Raw genomic sequence first — 16,011 nt, 5'->3', positions numbered from 1 at the left:
GGTATTGGGAGCGCTCGCGAACCCACGAGCATCCGATCGTGCGACTGACGCCTATGGGCGTTCGGCGAATATACTTAATAAATACTACTGGGAGATTCCCGCAGTTCGTATTTCGCGCGCGACGATAGGTTTCGAATTACCGAAGCTCGTGATATATGGTTTTAGGCGTAGACGGTTAATAGTTTAGGAGATGTTTAACGTCCTAGCTTCGAGAAGCTCTATCATCCGTCGTACGAGCAACATTGGCCAGACGGGCGCGTGGCATAATTGGTATGGGCGTTTGCCTACAAAAACGTTGCCCTCTTTTTGTGCCCCGGCACTCTCGAACCCCTTTAGGACTTTTTCCCACTGCGTTCTCTTCCTTCCTTTGTTTTTTTTTTTCTTCTTTTTATTATACGTATTTTATAATCCGTGAGCGGGGGTAATAAACGCCAGAATTTGGTCGGTGTTTTCACACATCCTCTCCAAGCTTTCGAATCAGGCTCTCCGGGACCGAGTTCCTCGTTAGTTGGTGCCGAACTTTATCGCGCGAACCTTTGTTTTTATCTTTTCGGTGTCGTTACCCTGGTCGTACCAGAGTGTCTCCTTTTTTTCTCTCGTTTTCCCTACAAATTGAAACCGTTCCCATCTCGTTCTTTCTCTCGGTCGTCAGGTCGCGAACAACGTAATTAGAAACACGTCCGTGGACACCGAAATTTCGTCGCACGATTTCACCGATTCCTTTCGCGAAAGCGTCGTTGCGATACCGCGTAACTAATTACATTTTATCTAACAGCGACACCGACGATTCATCGTCCGGCGCGTGCACCGGGCCGCGTTCGAGCTTCGGACGGTGGTGAAAAACCGATCGTGGCGCGGTTAATTGATGGTTTATCGCGGTTAAACGAGGGCTATTAATCGGACACCGACATAATTATCGTCGACTATTATTAAATTCTCGCGTGGCCACGCTCGTATGCCGCGTACGAGCTTTACTCCAGATATATTTATCTAACCCCGTGGAGAAAGAGGGGAAGAAAAAAAGGTCCGGGCACGAAGGAAACATTACGCCTACATTTCGCGCGAGCTACGGACCCACCCATCGCTTGGGGAACGTGTGGGTTCGCCGTTGCCGTGGCTCGCGCGCCGCCATACATCAAGATCACGTTAAAGCCACTTTCTTAAATCAAACGCCGCGCCACTTACTTTATTTATCCGTGTTTCCACCGTTGTCGCTTTTTAACCACCGCTTCACTTTCACGCGAGATTATCGTATTCGCGTTGAAATCGACTCTCCGCGACGGTTGCCTTTGTCGAACGTGTTTATTGGAACGTTAGACGCCTATCCTCGACAACTCAATCCTGATCCTTGCTATTACAAGTTTACATTTAACGAAGCGGCCACTGGCAGAGGGGACCAAGGAACCCCAGGAACGAATGGTGTCGAAAAAGACGCGTCCTCTACGCTGAGATCGCTGAACGTGAAGCCCAGAGGTAGAAACGAGAGGAACGAGGTCCTATACCGGAAGTAATACACTACACCAAGGATTGCTTGCCCTTTTTTTCACGTAGGTACACGTGGCTCTCTTTCTCCCATATCGCATTGCTATGTGTACATCCAGTTATTGCACTTATCTGATCCTTTCTCATATTTTTCCATTACTTTATTTTACCCCATACTTTACCACTTACCACTTTTCTGTCCCGCCTCAGTTTTTCAAGGAAAATGGCTGATATAAAAATATGGAAAAGCCTCGTGGGCGGCGAAGATAAGAAAAGAAGCTCGGTAAATTGAAAAATAGTAAAAGCGAATTAGCTGTAGAAAATTATCCTCGAGTAAAGCCTCCGAAGAAAGAGCGTCTTCGCATTTCGCGAATACGGTTACGCGTTCCAGGGAGTCAGAGGCGAATCGTGAGACACCGGAGCCCGTCGATCTCGCCCAGCCAATTTGCCATTGTATTATTTAACATTAATTGTATCGGTATCATTAGCCGTTCCGCAAGAAACGCGTCGCGCGCGACCGTAATTATTACGGCATCGCGTTAATAACACCCGTGTTACGAATACAAGTTGCCGACGGGAGAGTTTAATGCCGGTAATTAAACGCGTTAACGTCGCGATCCTAACGAAGGAAATTGAATAATGGCGCACGGTAGCCCAGAGTCCCAAAAGCTGGACCGAAAGAACCATTCCTTTCCCAGCTACGGAATCTGATGGTACGAACAGCCCGAGTTCGTCGCTAAGAGACCACCGTTTAACTACTCCGAATAGACGATTCGAAGACGAGATCGTAATCATCTTCTAAGACGTGAGAATCGAGAATGAAAAAAAAAATCGATACAGTCGGAACGACACTCCGTTCGGGAGGTTGTACGGTTCGTCGAGGCTTCAGAATTCTTCAGCGTTCCGCGCGGAATTTACGTGTACACTAATTGTCCGACTCTGTGTCCAGCGTCGATTCTTTTTCCTTTGGACCGCGGGGCGTGTGCACACACCGGGTTACTAACGAGATCCGTCAACGCCGGACGAAAATCCTCGAAACGACAGCCAGCGCGGAACGTCGCGAGAGGAACACGTTAATTTTTCCCTGGAAACTCGGAGACGGCCGCGATGCAAATACAATTACGTCCCTCGTGGAATGTTCTAATTGACCGCGGAGGTTCGCAGGCCGGATGGACGGAGAAGAAGCTCGGAGGTTTAACAAAAATGCCGGGCGATCCGAGACGACATCGGTACGAATATATCCCTCTCCTCCTCCCGGCTTTCATCCCCGTGGCCCGGGACAAAAAGCCGATCATACGAAGTCGATGGCCCAACGAACAAAAAGAAGGGGATGCCGGGAGGGCGAGGAGGGTGAGGGGGTCGGTGGGGTACGCGCACAGAGACCCCCGAGACGAGGCCGCAGAGACGAGAGACCGGGCCGAGAGGAGAGAGAGAGAAGGAGAGAATTTGGGTCGTGACAAAAACGTTCGAACCGCGGTCGGTTCCCGAACAGAGTCACAGATCCCACAGCGAACGATAAAGGCCATGGGCCAGACGAGACGACGAAGATCATGAGGGGGAGGGGGAGCAGACGGAAGAAGAAACCGAGAGATAGGAGACGAAGGAGGACCCGAAAAGGTGGTACGCGGTAGGTAGACAGGGAGGGGGGTGGGTGGCAGAGAGAACCAGAGAGAGAATCTTCAGAAATGAAGCAGCGGTCGCACCGGGGGTAGAGATGGACCGACTTTTACCTACGTCCCCGGCTGTTTGTATGCGTTCATCCGAGATCAAGTTTTTCTCGAGTTCCGAACCTCCGGCAGCGAGCCAGCAGCGGCGGCGACGGCGACGGCCGCGACTCGAATCCAACTTGATTTCCTGGCACGCGGTTCGTCTTGTCGTTTATTCTCTCCCACTCCTCGAACCGAGTCACTCTTTGCTATCGCGACCTCGCTCCGTCTCCCTCGTTCCTCGTCCCCTTCGGTTTTGCCTCGATCATCCCCGCTGCATCGCGACGGGGCACTACGCTCTGGATCCCAGCGAGGGGCGGACGCCGGAGAACGCGCCCGCGCGAACAGGGAAAACTTCGTACCCCTCTCGCGAGAGGAGAGCTTAACTGCCAAACGAACGGGGAAATTGATCTTTGAGGCGTTTTGGGACGATTTAAAATATTCTTATTGCGTCCCGAATTCTTTGCTACGACCGTGTTCAGACACACGGAAGCCTTCTAGAAACAACGACGCAAGTTTCCATTATGCCGCGCTTACAGAAATCCGAGAGAAAATAATCCGAAGGAACTCGAGGCCAGACCTGAAATTCCATAAGGACTTTATTGAAATCGGCGTCTGTCACCGCTGACCCTCCCCTTGTTAGAGATTGTACACGGTGTTCCGGGAGGGACTAAAACTCGCTTGGCTCTGGCGCTAATTTTCAGTGAGAAACGTCCTATCGGAAGAAGGCCCGATTCCCGATGGTTCGGAGATATACCTTAATGGACGGTTCCAAGGAAAGTGGTCCTCGGAACGTGACCACCTTGCTCTCCAGGACTCGCGACGTTCGAATTTCTTTCCTCGGGATTAGTCCCAGCCGAATCTCGACTGTCCTATTCTTATCTATCGCCTCGTACCTCTTTTTCCCATACTCGAGCGTTTCAAATTTTCAGCGACGCTCGTTCTCTTTTTGCTCGCTCGTCTTCGGAGGGCGGCAAATAATCACTGGACCAACCGAAGATACGTTTCGCGGTTTCTATCCGCGTAGGGCAAGAGGTCCGCGCAAGAGGACCGCGCAAGAGAGAAGAACGAAAAGCTTGGAATGACTTTCGAAACGCGGGACGGACGATCATTAATTATCGCTGGCTATGATCAATCAAAGAAGCGAACTTACTTTGGTGGACGTCGTACTGGGTCTGGTACCGGCGACACCGATGGCGTACAGCTCCACCTCGTACCACTGGATCCCGGTTTCCCTGTCGAGCGCGGCGGCAGTCGACAGCACGCCCGTCTTCGCGTCGACGTCGAACAATCTGTCGACCTGCGGACCGCCGCTACCAGCGGTCACGTTCGTCACGTAATACTCGAGATCGATGTTCGATCTGCGTACGATCGCGGTCACTCTCAAAATGCTCGTTCCGATCGGCTCGTTCTCGTGCACGGTGCCTTCGATCTGGCCGCGTTGTTCCCAAATCGGTCGATCGTCTCCGTCTTCACCGGGCACTATCAGCGTCAAGCAGGTCTCCGTGGATCGTCGTTGGGCCTGGACGGCCTCGTCGGTCGCCCTAACGCCGACCTCGTACTTGACTACGGGCTCGGGATTGTTCCTGAAGGATCGCGGTAGTCTCATGGTCAGGTTACCCGTGTTTCGGTGTATTCGAAACATGTCCGAGTAGTTTACGCTGATCAGCTCGTACGTAACCAGACCGTTCGAGCTCGAGTCTAGATCCCTGGCAACCAGCTGGCCGACCGTTACCTCTTCCGGTAACTGGTAGTTCCGTTTCAGGGGCAACACCACCGCCGACATGCTGACGAAAATCGGCGCGTTGTCGTTGATGTCGTCCACGATGACGATCACCAGCTTCTCCGCGGACAGTCTCGCGCTGGGTGGTTGAGCGCTGTCGGTGGCCACCACCACCAGCTTGTACGTGTCCACTTCCTCTCGATCGATCGGCAGCAACGTGTGTATAACCCCCGTCGACGAATTTATACCGAATCTTCGGACCTGATCGTCGGGATCCTGACTGGCGATGGAGTAGACGACCACGCCGTTCTCGTTCGAGTCGGGATCCTCCGCTGTGATGTTCACTATCGACGTGCCGACCTGGATACCCTCCGTGATCTGTCTGGCCATTGCCGTGTTCGGGAACACGGGCGGATTGTCGTTGGCGTCGATCACCTCGACGATCAGCGTCGTCACCGAGCTCAGTCGCGGATGACCGCCGTCGCTGCAGGTCACGTTCAGGTTATACTTGTCCAACTCCTCGTAATCGAGCGGTTTCCTCAAGTATAACGTTCCCGTCAAAGGATCGATGTAAAAGGTGTCCCTCCTGTTGCCCGCAGATATGGCAAAGGCCAGCTCGCTGTTGGGCCCCAGATCGTTATCCGTGGCTTTGAACCTGAGTAGCTCCGTGTTCGTCCGCGTCGTCTCCAGCACGGCTATCCTCGATTTATTGTCCACGAACCGCGGCGCGTTATCGTTCTCGTCCAACACCTCGATGTGAACCATCGTACCGGAGGACAGACGCGTCTCCAGTCCGGCATCGTGGGCTACGACGGTCAGGACGTACGCATCCGTGGTTTCGCGATCCAGCTTCTTCCTCAAAGAGATCTGTCCGGTCGCCTCGTCGATGGCGAAACGTCCGCGTTGATTCCCGTCCTCCAGAGAGTAGAACACGTCTCCGTTCAAGCCCTCGTCCGCGTCGGTCGTGTACACTCTGAGCAATTGGGTGCCGGTCGCGGCGCCCTCGTTCACTTGCACTCTATAGGGCAGCCTCTGGAACTGAGGCACGTTATCGTTCACGTCGGTGATGTATATTACGACTTTAACTCGGTCGCGAAGACGATTGACTCCGTTGTCAGTGACCGTGGCCTCCAAAGTGACGTAGCTGCTGCCCGTGTTGGCCACCAGTAGTTCCCTGTCGAAAACGCGCATCGACTTGATGAATCCGTTTCGCGGATCGACGACGAAGTCCTGCTGACTGGCCGGCAGAGAGAACATCAAATCAGCGTTCCGGCCCACGTCCCGGTCGGTGGCCAACAGTTTCCCCACGAACGTGTCCGGCGGCTCGTTCTCGCGTAGGTGGAAGATGAAGCTGGAATTTGTGAACTCCGGGGCGTTGTCGTTCTCGTCGATAACGTGAACGACCACGGGGACTACCGAGTTCCTGGACGGGCTGCCCTGGTCGGTGGCCATCACCTCCAGCGCGTAGTAGTCCTGTTCCTCTCGGTCCAGGACGTTCTTCACGTATAGTTGTCCATCGGGAAATATCCCGAATCGTCCTTCCGCGTTGCCGTCGGTGACGCTATACAGAACCCGTCCGTTGGCGCCTAGATCGACGTCCGTGGCCGTCAGAGAGAAGAATCTGTCGTTGACGGGCGTCGACTCCGGCAGAGACGTCTCGTAGCTGGTTAGCTTGAACACTGGTGTGTGATCGTTGACGTCTTCGACGATCACCCTGATCTGATGTTGAGCGGACAGCGGTTGACTCCCCGAATCCGTGGCCGTCACCTCCAGGTGTAGCACGGTGCCGGGCGCCGCCCTGATCGGTTTGTCCAAGTAGATGATGCCCAAGGTTTCGGCGACCCTGAACTGTCCGCCAGGGTTGTGCGTCAGGGAATAAATTATCCTCGCGTTGGCTCCCTCGTCCCGATCCTTGGCACGAGCCAGACACACCTCCTGACCCACGGCAGCGTTCTCTTTCAGGTACACCTCGTCCCCTATGTCGCCTTTGGGGAACTTTGGCGGATTGTCGTTAACGTCCAGCACCGTGATGTTGACGGAGGTCCGTCCGTAAGCGCGGCCAGCTCTGGCGGACAGTTGCAGGCTGTAGCAGCCCACCTGCTCGCGGTCCAAGCACCCGGAAGTGTCGATAGCACCGGTGTTCTCGTCTATCTTGAAGCTGCCGTTCGGGTCTCCGTACACCACCGCGTACGAGACCTTGGAGGCGCCGTACTGCTTCACCCGCACCTTGCCAACGTTGCGTCCGAAAGCGTTGGGCATCGAGCTGCAGTCGCCTGCGTCTTCGGCCACTTGGAACTCGTAACCTTTGGAGGTGTCGAACTCTAGGATTTCCAGGTCCTCCTTGCGGATGATCTCCACGACGGCGTTCCTGCTGGCCGTTCTGTCGCCCGTGTCCTTGGCGGAGATATTCAGCTCGTACAGGGTCTTGTGTGCGTCTCTTAACGAACCCAGGAGAGCTATCTCTCCCGTTCGCTCGTCCACACCGAACAGTCCCTCGCCACCGAATTCGAGGGTGTATCTCACTCGAGCGTTTTCTCTGGCGTCGGCGTCGGTCGCGGTCACCTTTCCCACCGTGGTCCCTCGCGGGGCGTCTTCCGATATAGGCATCAGATACCTCCACGGGTAGAAGACGGGCGAATTGTCGTTTACGTCCTCTATGGTCAAGACCACCGTAGCGGTGGACGATTGCGGCGGAGACCCTTGATCCTTGGCGATCACGAGAATCCTGTATTCCCCGATGGTCTCGCGATCGAGACCGATCTTGGTGGTCAAGTTACCCGTCAGTCCGTCCAGAGCAAAGGTTCTCGGGTAGTCTCTGGATACGCTGGAGTGGAAACTGTAAGCCACGCTCCCGTTGGTTCCCTGATCGTTGTCCACCGCCGTTAACGTCGCCACTGGGCTCTGGGGCGGCGTGTCCTCGGACAACGTGACCTCGATGACGGTGCGGGAGAACCTGGGTGCCTCGTCGTTCTCGTCTAGTATGGTGACCTTGAGATGCGTGGACGCGTACTTTGGATTGGGACCGCCGTCCCTGGCGGACACGTGCAACTCTATGCTGCCCTGTACCTCTCTGTCGAGGCTGGCCACCGTGGTGACCAGGCCCGTGTCCTGATCGATCGCGAACCAGCCTTGCTCGTTGCCCGAGTCGAAATCGTAATAAATCCTCGCGTTCAATCCGGAATCCGCGTCCGTAGCGGATATGCTAGCGACGAAGCTGCCGGTAGGCGAGAGCTCGGACAGCACCGCGGAGTATTCGCTTTGCTGGAAGACCGGTTCGTGGTCGTTAACATCGTTCACGTGGATCACGAGATAGGCGGTCGCGGATCGGGCCGGCGTGCCTTTATCGGTGGCGACCACCGTCAGATTGTATTTCGGTATCTCCTCGCGGTCCAGCCTGCCGTTCACGCGAACGATATCGAACCTCGGCGTGTTGTCGAGCCTGAAGTGGCCCAATTCATTTCCAGCCCGAATCTCTACGGTGGTCTCGCCGTTGAGGCCCTCGTCGTTGTCGATCACAGCCACGGCGGCCACGATCGAGTCCTTGACGGCGTTCTCGTCGACGGTCGCGTATCCGGGCGTGGACGGGTAGTAGCTGAACTTTATTTCGGGATCGTGATCGTTCGCGTCCAATAGATTCACCGTTACGTAGGTCCGACCGTCTTGCCTCGGCGAGCCGTGATCCCGAGCGAAGACCGTTATGACGCAGCTCTTGGGGCAACCGCCACCGGGACGAGCGGCGGTCGTGCAGCTCTGCTGAGGACAATCCAACGGCTCGACGGTCGTAATCGTGCCGTCCTCCGGGTCTATCGTGAACTGTCTCTCCGTGTCGGGCAGGTAGTACGTGAGCTTCGAGTTGTCCTCGGAATCCTTGTCGGTAGCGTGAACGGTCAGAACTTTGGTTCCCACCGGGGCGCTCTCGTTCAAAGCGACCACGTAATCGCTCTGCTGGAATATCGGCGGGTTGTCGTTCACGTCCAACACGGTCACGTTCACCAGAAGGTATCCCAATCTCGGCGGCCGTCCCCTGTCCCTCGCGCAAACGTTCAACGAGTAGAACTCTACCTGCTCTCGATCCAATTTCCCCGTGGTCTCCAAATGCAGATACGACGTTTCGCCCGTTGGATTCCCGGTCACTTCCAAACGAAACTTTCCGTCCGCGTTCCCGTCCACTATGAAGTAATCGTCGCCGACGCCGTTGTCAGGCGTGTCCCTGTCCGTGGCCGCGTCCAGCAACAGCTTCGTGCCCACCACGGCCGATTCGGAGAAGCTGACCGCTATGCTCGGTTCGGGGAACTCGGGGTCGTTGTCGTTGATGTCCGACACGAGGATCCTCACCTCGATGGGATACGTTGGCTGGCTGGAGAAGACGACCAGATCGAACCTGTCGCTGCTCAACGCTTCCCTGTCCAGAACTTTGGCTGTTCTGATCTTGCCAGTCTTCGAGTCCAACACGAACTCCTGAGGCGGCTCGTTGAACCTGTAGGTGAATCCATGCTTGACGGGTATCTGACCGACCAGAGTTCCCTTTGGCTCGCCCTCTCTGACCTCCAGCTGAACCCTCGTATCCACCGCTCTGCTCTGCATCGCCAGGCCCATCGTGGCGCTGTCCTGCGGCACCATCGGCGACCTTCGCGGCACTAGCCGCGTGACCCTTTGAGGTAGGTTGCGGGGATAGTACGCGGACGCGTGTTCCTGCTCGCCGCTAGCCTGGCCGCCATTTTGGTCCACCGACAAGAGTCCCAGGACCAGGGCTAGGACCATCGATCTCCTTATGATCATCTCTTCTGTCCCTTCGACGGGCCCCCTTCCTTAGCCAAATGCCTCTCGACGTTCGACGACATAAAACTAACCCGAGATTCCTCACTACCTCTCGTTCTTCTTCCTCATCGTCGCTACCGATGTCATTTTCCGTGTCCCGCGGATTCCTATCGACGGGCCGACGAGTCGTGGGAACGCTCGACGAATTCCATCTCGCCTCCTGTCGCCTTCCTCTCTAGAGACGCTCCGAACCGCGAACGAGCTTTCGACTGGTCTCGTAATAATATCGACCGATCGCCGGACGATTTTCTTTCTATCGTTTCGCTCGTTTTCGCCCCTCGGCGCGGAAAGTCAAGCGACGAGGAACACCGAGTCTTGCAGCCTACAGAGGGGGCACTGACCCGCGCGGAGCCGCGCCTCGCGAAACGCGTCCTGCTAGCGAAATGCTCGCGAGCCTGTTCGATTCGCCAAACTTTTCCAGGGAAATTGCCAACGACTTCGATCGATGGCAATTCCAACCGTCTTCCAGCCGTTTATCCCATGTGTCACTGGCGAAACGCGACGCGTCGTTGCGACACACTGATCTCGACACCGACGATACGCACTTCTCGGTACACCCCGGCGAGTCTCTCGAGAATCCAAACTCCGAGGATCGAGGATCGAGAGACCGTAACCGTCGATCTCGTCCGGACACACCACAAATGACACGAGGCGTCACAGAACCCGCGAACCGAACTCGAACCCGATCGAGGATTATCGGAGCCGTTACTGTTTTCAGTCAGCCCGGGATGGGACCCCGGGTCGAGCGTTGCACGGGCCCGTTACGTTTGGCACGCCGGATCGGGACCCATCGAGGACGAAGATCGCGCGACGATCGTGTGAATCGCGAGTCGTAGTTCACCACCAAGGAATTTCACTCGCGCGCGAAGGTGGTTTCGCCGTGCCCCCACGTACGAGACACGTTCGTTCCACCGGGGGTAAAAAAATAAAGGGGAAACGGACAGGGAGGCAGGATAACGCGAATACGCGAGACGAACGGCGAGAGCCAGGCACAGAGATAAAGGGAGAAGGAGAGAACGCGCCAAGCAAAAAATAAAAGAAAAAACGAGCGAAAAGAAGGAGTTAACGTGGGCCGTGAGCGCGACGACGTAAGGCCCCGGGAAACGTACGACGAAGAATATCACCTTCTCGAGGACTGACCTGACTCGACTGAACCGAGACGGTCCCAGAACCTTGCCGCTGCCGGGAGAAGCATTCTTCGGGCTGGCCGTCGCCGTCCCTCTCCGATCCATCGAGCCCAGAGTATGCTTCCGTTTCTCTCGCTCTTCCCTCATTCCTCTGTCCCCCTCCGGCCCCTCATTCCTCTGTCCCCTCCCCCCTTTTCGGTCCCCCGCTCGCGAGCCTTCCATCGATATCGCTTTTCCTCTTTCACCGACGAGAAACCTTCGGGGCCTCCTCCTTCCTCCGACGACGCTGTCTCTCCCTCTCTCGTCTAACCAGCCGCCTATCCTCGTCGGTTTTCTTCTCGCTCGCTCTACCTACGCCACCCTTTATCGCGATATCTTTCCTCTTTTTCCGACTCGACGTGCCTTTGATACCCCCTCTCGCTCGCGCGACGCTCCCTTTCTCTGTCTACTTTTTTCTGGACCCAGCGTCCCTCTCCGTTTTCGCTTCTTCTCTTCGTTCACCGTGGCATTCGCGACCTCTCCTTTTCTACGAGCTGCAATCTCTGCATCCTTCTCCCGGGCCCTACACTCGAGATGTCTCTGTCCGCTTCGTGTGTAGCCCCCTCTCTTTCTCTCGTTGCTGTACCTTTCTCGCTCTCTACCTCGGGCCACGCTGCTCCAGCCGGGCCCCGCTCCCCTCCAACGAGTCCCACTGGGCCCCCTCGCTCCTTTCGCGAGTCGACGGGCCCCGCGCAGCGCCCTCGTTCGCCCGTCTCCGTCCCCGCAGCCGTTATCCTCCCACCTTCGGACTCTATCCTCGCGCATCCCGGCGCGTCGTCTCGCGCTGAGATATTCTCCCTTTTGCCCTCGAGGAACGAGCAATGCGGAGGCTCAGGTATGCAAGATGGCCGCCGCCGCCGCCGCCGCCGCCGCCGTGGAGCGCTCTCGCGACGACGAGGACCGCTCACGGGCGTACGGGAGAGAAAGAGAGACCGTTGGGCCCGTGAAAGGGAGAAGGACGTTCGACGGTGGACGGAGATGGCAAGCGTTTAGAACGACCCGGACGAGGATGAAACTACTGAGATGAATAATGCGTGGGGGGAGGAGGGGAAGTATCGGGCAGAAAAGGGGGGGCGGGAGGAGAGGCAGGATGACAGGGGTGTGGGGCGAAAAAGAGAGGAGCCAGAGGCGGAGGAACGAAGAGAGGTCCAGAAGACCACGATACACCGTAGATATATATCCGCGTGTAGGCCCTATAGCCACTTTTATAACTAATCCGTTACCACGATCGAACGCTTCGAACTTTCCCGTCGTCTCTCTTCCCGTTAGGTATACTCGATTCTCGTAGGAAACTCGATTCTGGAATCGATTTCGAATTAAAGTAATTGGAATGGCGTAGCCGAAGAATTCTACGAAATCGACCAAACGAACTTCTTTTTTATTAACTACCGATTAATGTCTCGCGTCTAAAAACATCCATGGTCGTTCGTGGTTCCCTCGAGCGTAAACTTATCGTGCAATTTAAACTGTGCTGGCTGACGGGTGAATAATAGAGACACGAGTTATATGGTATTAGCCTTTATTAGGGGAGACGCTCTCGTAGCCCGCGTGGCTGGTCTGTATGACTTCTCTTACTACTCTTACAGAACCGACCATTCGTTCGCTCGAGCGAACCTTCGGAAACTAATTCCCAGGAAACGCACTGTTCCGACTCTCTTGTCTACGCGATGTTTACGCGTAGCCTAAAAAGTCGATTTTCTGGAACGATAGACCTCGGAATCGAACACCCTCGCTTTCCCTGGGTCTCTCGCTCGAGGCTCGCCGTGTAGGTACACGCGCGACTAGATTCTCTTTGGTGTTTTCCGTTAATCTAGTTTACTGGGTACCGGCAACTGCGTGGGTATCGGCGATATATCAGCCCGTCCTGGTAAGTGCAGGCTGCCAGAAAAGTCCGTCGGCGCGGTAAGCTTATCTTGGAAACGAGTCGTCGATACTTTGATCGCGGTTCTTCGAGCCACGCGTTTCGTAGGCGAACAACCCCGACTGCGGAGCAACGGAGTTAAATAGTAAAATTACAGAGCAGTGCGCGTGAAATTGAACTTGCGTCGATAATTTGTTTACTGAGCGGTGTACGCGTGTCGCTTTCTCGTCAAAATCTGCCGGCTCCCTCGATCCCAATTCCCCCGAGAGATCGAAGGATTGTAGCCGAGGAATGGGGACAACCGATCCGAGAGAAAGATAAGAAATTACGCTTAAGATCGACGTTTCCTAATCGCTCTTTCGATCCTCGTAAGAAGGTCCAGTGATTCTTTCGACATGCTGTCATCTTGTTATTTTATTTTTGGTGAAGTCTATTGCCATCGCGGACACCTTTTTACGGGCCCTTCCGTGGAAGTGGACAGTGTGTTCCTTCGACAGCGTCGCTTCCCGGTTGGGCAAGGGTTAATTCGAAGTATTTGTCGCGAGTGAGGGTGCAGCAGGATACGCCGCTGGTACACGCGTGATTAATATCCGACGTTCAGCGGTACAGGTACGCGCGAGCACGTGCCATTTGTTGGTCCACGATATTAGAAAGGTTGCGAATCCGAAAGACGACGGAGAGATTCTGACATTTATCCGAACGGATACCAAACCTGAAATATAATTTATGTTTTACTAGTAATACGGTAACGAACGGAAAACCATTGCGGAATTAACGCGTACACGATCGCCTCGACTGCAGGAGTGAGTTAATCGTAGCCAAGAGTGCGAACGGGAGTGTGACTGCGGAAAATAAGTAGTAGTAGCCGTGGAAAAGTCAGCCAAGGCCGCGAGTAGTAGTCGAAACTTCTAACTTTGGAGCTCACGCGACTCCTGAGCGATCGACGCGTGAATGGAGAACAATTGCGTGTTCGTTTCGCCACTGAAACAAGTGTACGACGTCCCGAGGTTCTTATCGCAATGGTATCCTAACAATTACGTTTCATTCTCGGAGCGCGCCATTACGCTCGACAGACGTTACGCTTCTTTCCTCGGGAACGTGATCGTATAGGACGAATCACCCGATCGACGTAACCATTGTCCGTAAAGCGAGCTTCGTAAATCTTATCTGGCTCGGTATCGTGATTCGTCGTAAACGCGGTACCAAGGTTCGACCGGAAATCTGATCGTTTTCCGCGTAGGTAAAACGAAACGATCGCCAACGCTTTTATCCTTTATCGTTCGCGTGGAGAACGAGAAGGATCGTCGAGGAACTTCCTAACGACTGATTTCGCGAGTCGCGCCCGTGATAAATTCGTTGCGCGATCGTTCCTCACGCGAAACGGCCCTTCGCGCCCACTTGTTCTAACTTTATTTCGCTCTGCTCCCATATACGGGCCAGCGTCGGCCGTGAAACAGTAAAATTCTATCGGGTTGCAGGGCGCTACGTGGGCGTTACATGCAACAGCTTCATTGTTTCATCAAACAATAACTGTAACACGTTCGGTCCGTTTTATCTTTCGAGTGTCGCGCGTACACGGACGACGTATCGGTACCCGCTTCCGAATCGCCTTCCAAACGAAACTACCTCGTGACATCTCCAAAGATCGTTCAAATGCCGTGTATCCCGATAAAACGCTCGGCGATATTTAAAATAAACGGCTAAACTTTAAATCCACATCGGGTTCACTTTTTGCTCTCGTGTCAATTATCTGGGAAAGAATTATTCATCGGAAATACTTTTTGATAAACTGAACATTTTATTAAATACATCTAATTGGTAAAAAATTATATAACGCTGAACTTGTGATTACTTCCTAGGCGCTCCGTACGCATCAGGCATTCTCTCTATGGTGTACCTGTGCTGAGCGACGTACATTATAGGCACACCGGGAATTTTTCGTATCCTCCGTTTTAGGTCTTTGTCGTTCGTTGCCACTATGTAGCATTTATGCTGAAATATCGTAATATCGTTTAGTATACCAATTAGTATCTAAACGATTTCTTTTTCCAAAGACTATACTTACTTGAGTCACCCTATTAACGATACAATCGTCAGCGTAAGTACCTTTGTGCAAGCAGTTTAACCTTTCGAACCTGGGATCCTTTATAATCTTTAACGCTATTTTATATTTCTGACCAAGTTTCTCCATTTCACCCATGACACAATCCGTTATATATGGTATGCATTTCGCGTAAAGACATTCCATCATATTTTCTATAACATCTAATTTGTTTTTTATTGAAAAATTGATGAAATTTGTGTCTACTATGATATGGTAAGGTGGACCCAACTGAGTATTGTACTGGAAGAACAACGCGGAGGACTGTTGGGGCCTATAACGATATACGATAAAGCAACATGAAATTTTATAACGATATACTAGAAGATTCCCAACGATACTTACACTTCCCTTACTTTGAGTTGAGTTTGATCTTCTTTTTTTGCCTTTCTTGGAGCTGCACGTTTCTCAGGTTTTCTAAAAAGAGCCAATTAACATTTTCAAAAAGTCTACACTTAATGCGATTTTTTACTCATCCATAGAATAAGACAGATAGCTTAGAAGTTTACTTACATTCTCGAATCGCTTGCGCTTATCATCTTTTTCATTTGCGCAAATTTCTGCATCACAACTTTTCGCGTCTTTTTATTTCTCCCCTGTACAATAAAAATCACTTTACATCACGTTATACAAATATTACAAACATAACCTAAAAGATAACTCATGCAATTTAAAAAATGCAATATTTTATCTCGCGACGAGACATAACGAACGATGATCTAACAATATATTTACCATTGTCTTTTCGTGTATAACGTCCTGTTACTTCTATAAACAAAAAATTGGTAGTCTCAACAAAGACTCATCTGTCACTTAAAACATCGTAGACCACGTGGGAATTTTGTTCAGTGTTACCAACAGCATTTTTTCTAATTCTTCTTACGCCTGGAAAAACTGAAAAAATTATTGCGAATAATCTAACGTAACTATCATCTTACTCGACAATTTTTACTGCGTAAAATTACACTTTCAAACGTAACACACCATGTTTCTTTGTTCAAAAATCATGTTCTATGCGCCATTTTTCTTATTGGTCAAACCATAGCAAGCCAGAGCGTCTACTTTGTGGGATCCGCCATCTTCTTCCGATTTATCGGATGGAAGAAAGTTGTTCTACGTCGTAAACGTTAGATTTTATATTTCACGAAAGTGAC

The 16,011-nt window shown here is 53.0% G+C and overlaps 2 protein-coding genes across 3 annotated transcripts in view; both read right to left on the bottom strand.

The window, feature by feature from the left end:
* The window catches only part of LOC128874185 (cadherin-related tumor suppressor), an 82,958-nt gene extending 73,268 nt beyond the window's left edge, over nt 1–9,690 (bottom strand). Inside the window, exon 1 of the mRNA XM_054118649.1 lies at nt 4,342–9,690. Coding sequence (XP_053974624.1) covers nt 4,342–9,690 — 5,349 coding nt within the window. The remainder of the gene's footprint in view (nt 1–4,341) is intronic.
* A 4,844-nt stretch (nt 9,691–14,534) lies between these two features.
* Nucleotides 14,535–15,982, bottom strand: LOC128882939 (rRNA-processing protein FCF1 homolog). 2 transcript variants are annotated; one of them, XM_054134806.1, is made up of 6 exons: nt 15,842–15,982; nt 15,593–15,751; nt 15,371–15,453; nt 15,203–15,274; nt 14,822–15,131; nt 14,535–14,748 (listed from the first exon to the last, which is right to left on the bottom strand). In XM_054134806.1, exons 2-6 carry the CDS (start codon nt 15,593–15,595, stop codon nt 14,605–14,607), a joined length of 612 nt encoding a protein of 203 aa, XP_053990781.1. In that variant the 5' UTR covers nt 15,596–15,751; nt 15,842–15,982; the 3' UTR covers nt 14,535–14,604. The 2 variants fall into 2 exon arrangements, with proteins under 2 accessions (XP_053990781.1, XP_053990787.1); XM_054134812.1 differs by having other exon boundaries at nt 15,593–15,742; nt 15,842–15,968.
* Nucleotides 15,983–16,011: the final 29 nt, after the last annotated feature.

The sequence above is a fragment of the Hylaeus volcanicus genome, chromosome 1, assembly GCF_026283585.1.
Source record: "Hylaeus volcanicus isolate JK05 chromosome 1, UHH_iyHylVolc1.0_haploid, whole genome shotgun sequence".
NCBI lineage: Eukaryota > Metazoa > Arthropoda > Insecta > Hymenoptera > Colletidae > Hylaeus > Hylaeus volcanicus.
Note: the sequence above shows the minus strand (reverse complement) of the source record. Positions and strands in the feature narration are given on the sequence as shown.

Bases quoted from the DNA above. Each gene is read 5' to 3' on its own strand.
- LOC128882939 (XM_054134806.1), bottom strand. The intron at 15,275-15,370 runs GTAAGTAAACTT...GGCTCTTTTTAG, and splicing joins AGCGCAAGCGATTCGAGAAT to AAAACCTGAGAAACGTGCAG. The intron at 15,132-15,202 runs GTAAGTATCGTT...ATATCGTTATAG, and splicing joins CAACTCAAAGTAAGGGAAGT to GCCCCAACAGTCCTCCGCGT.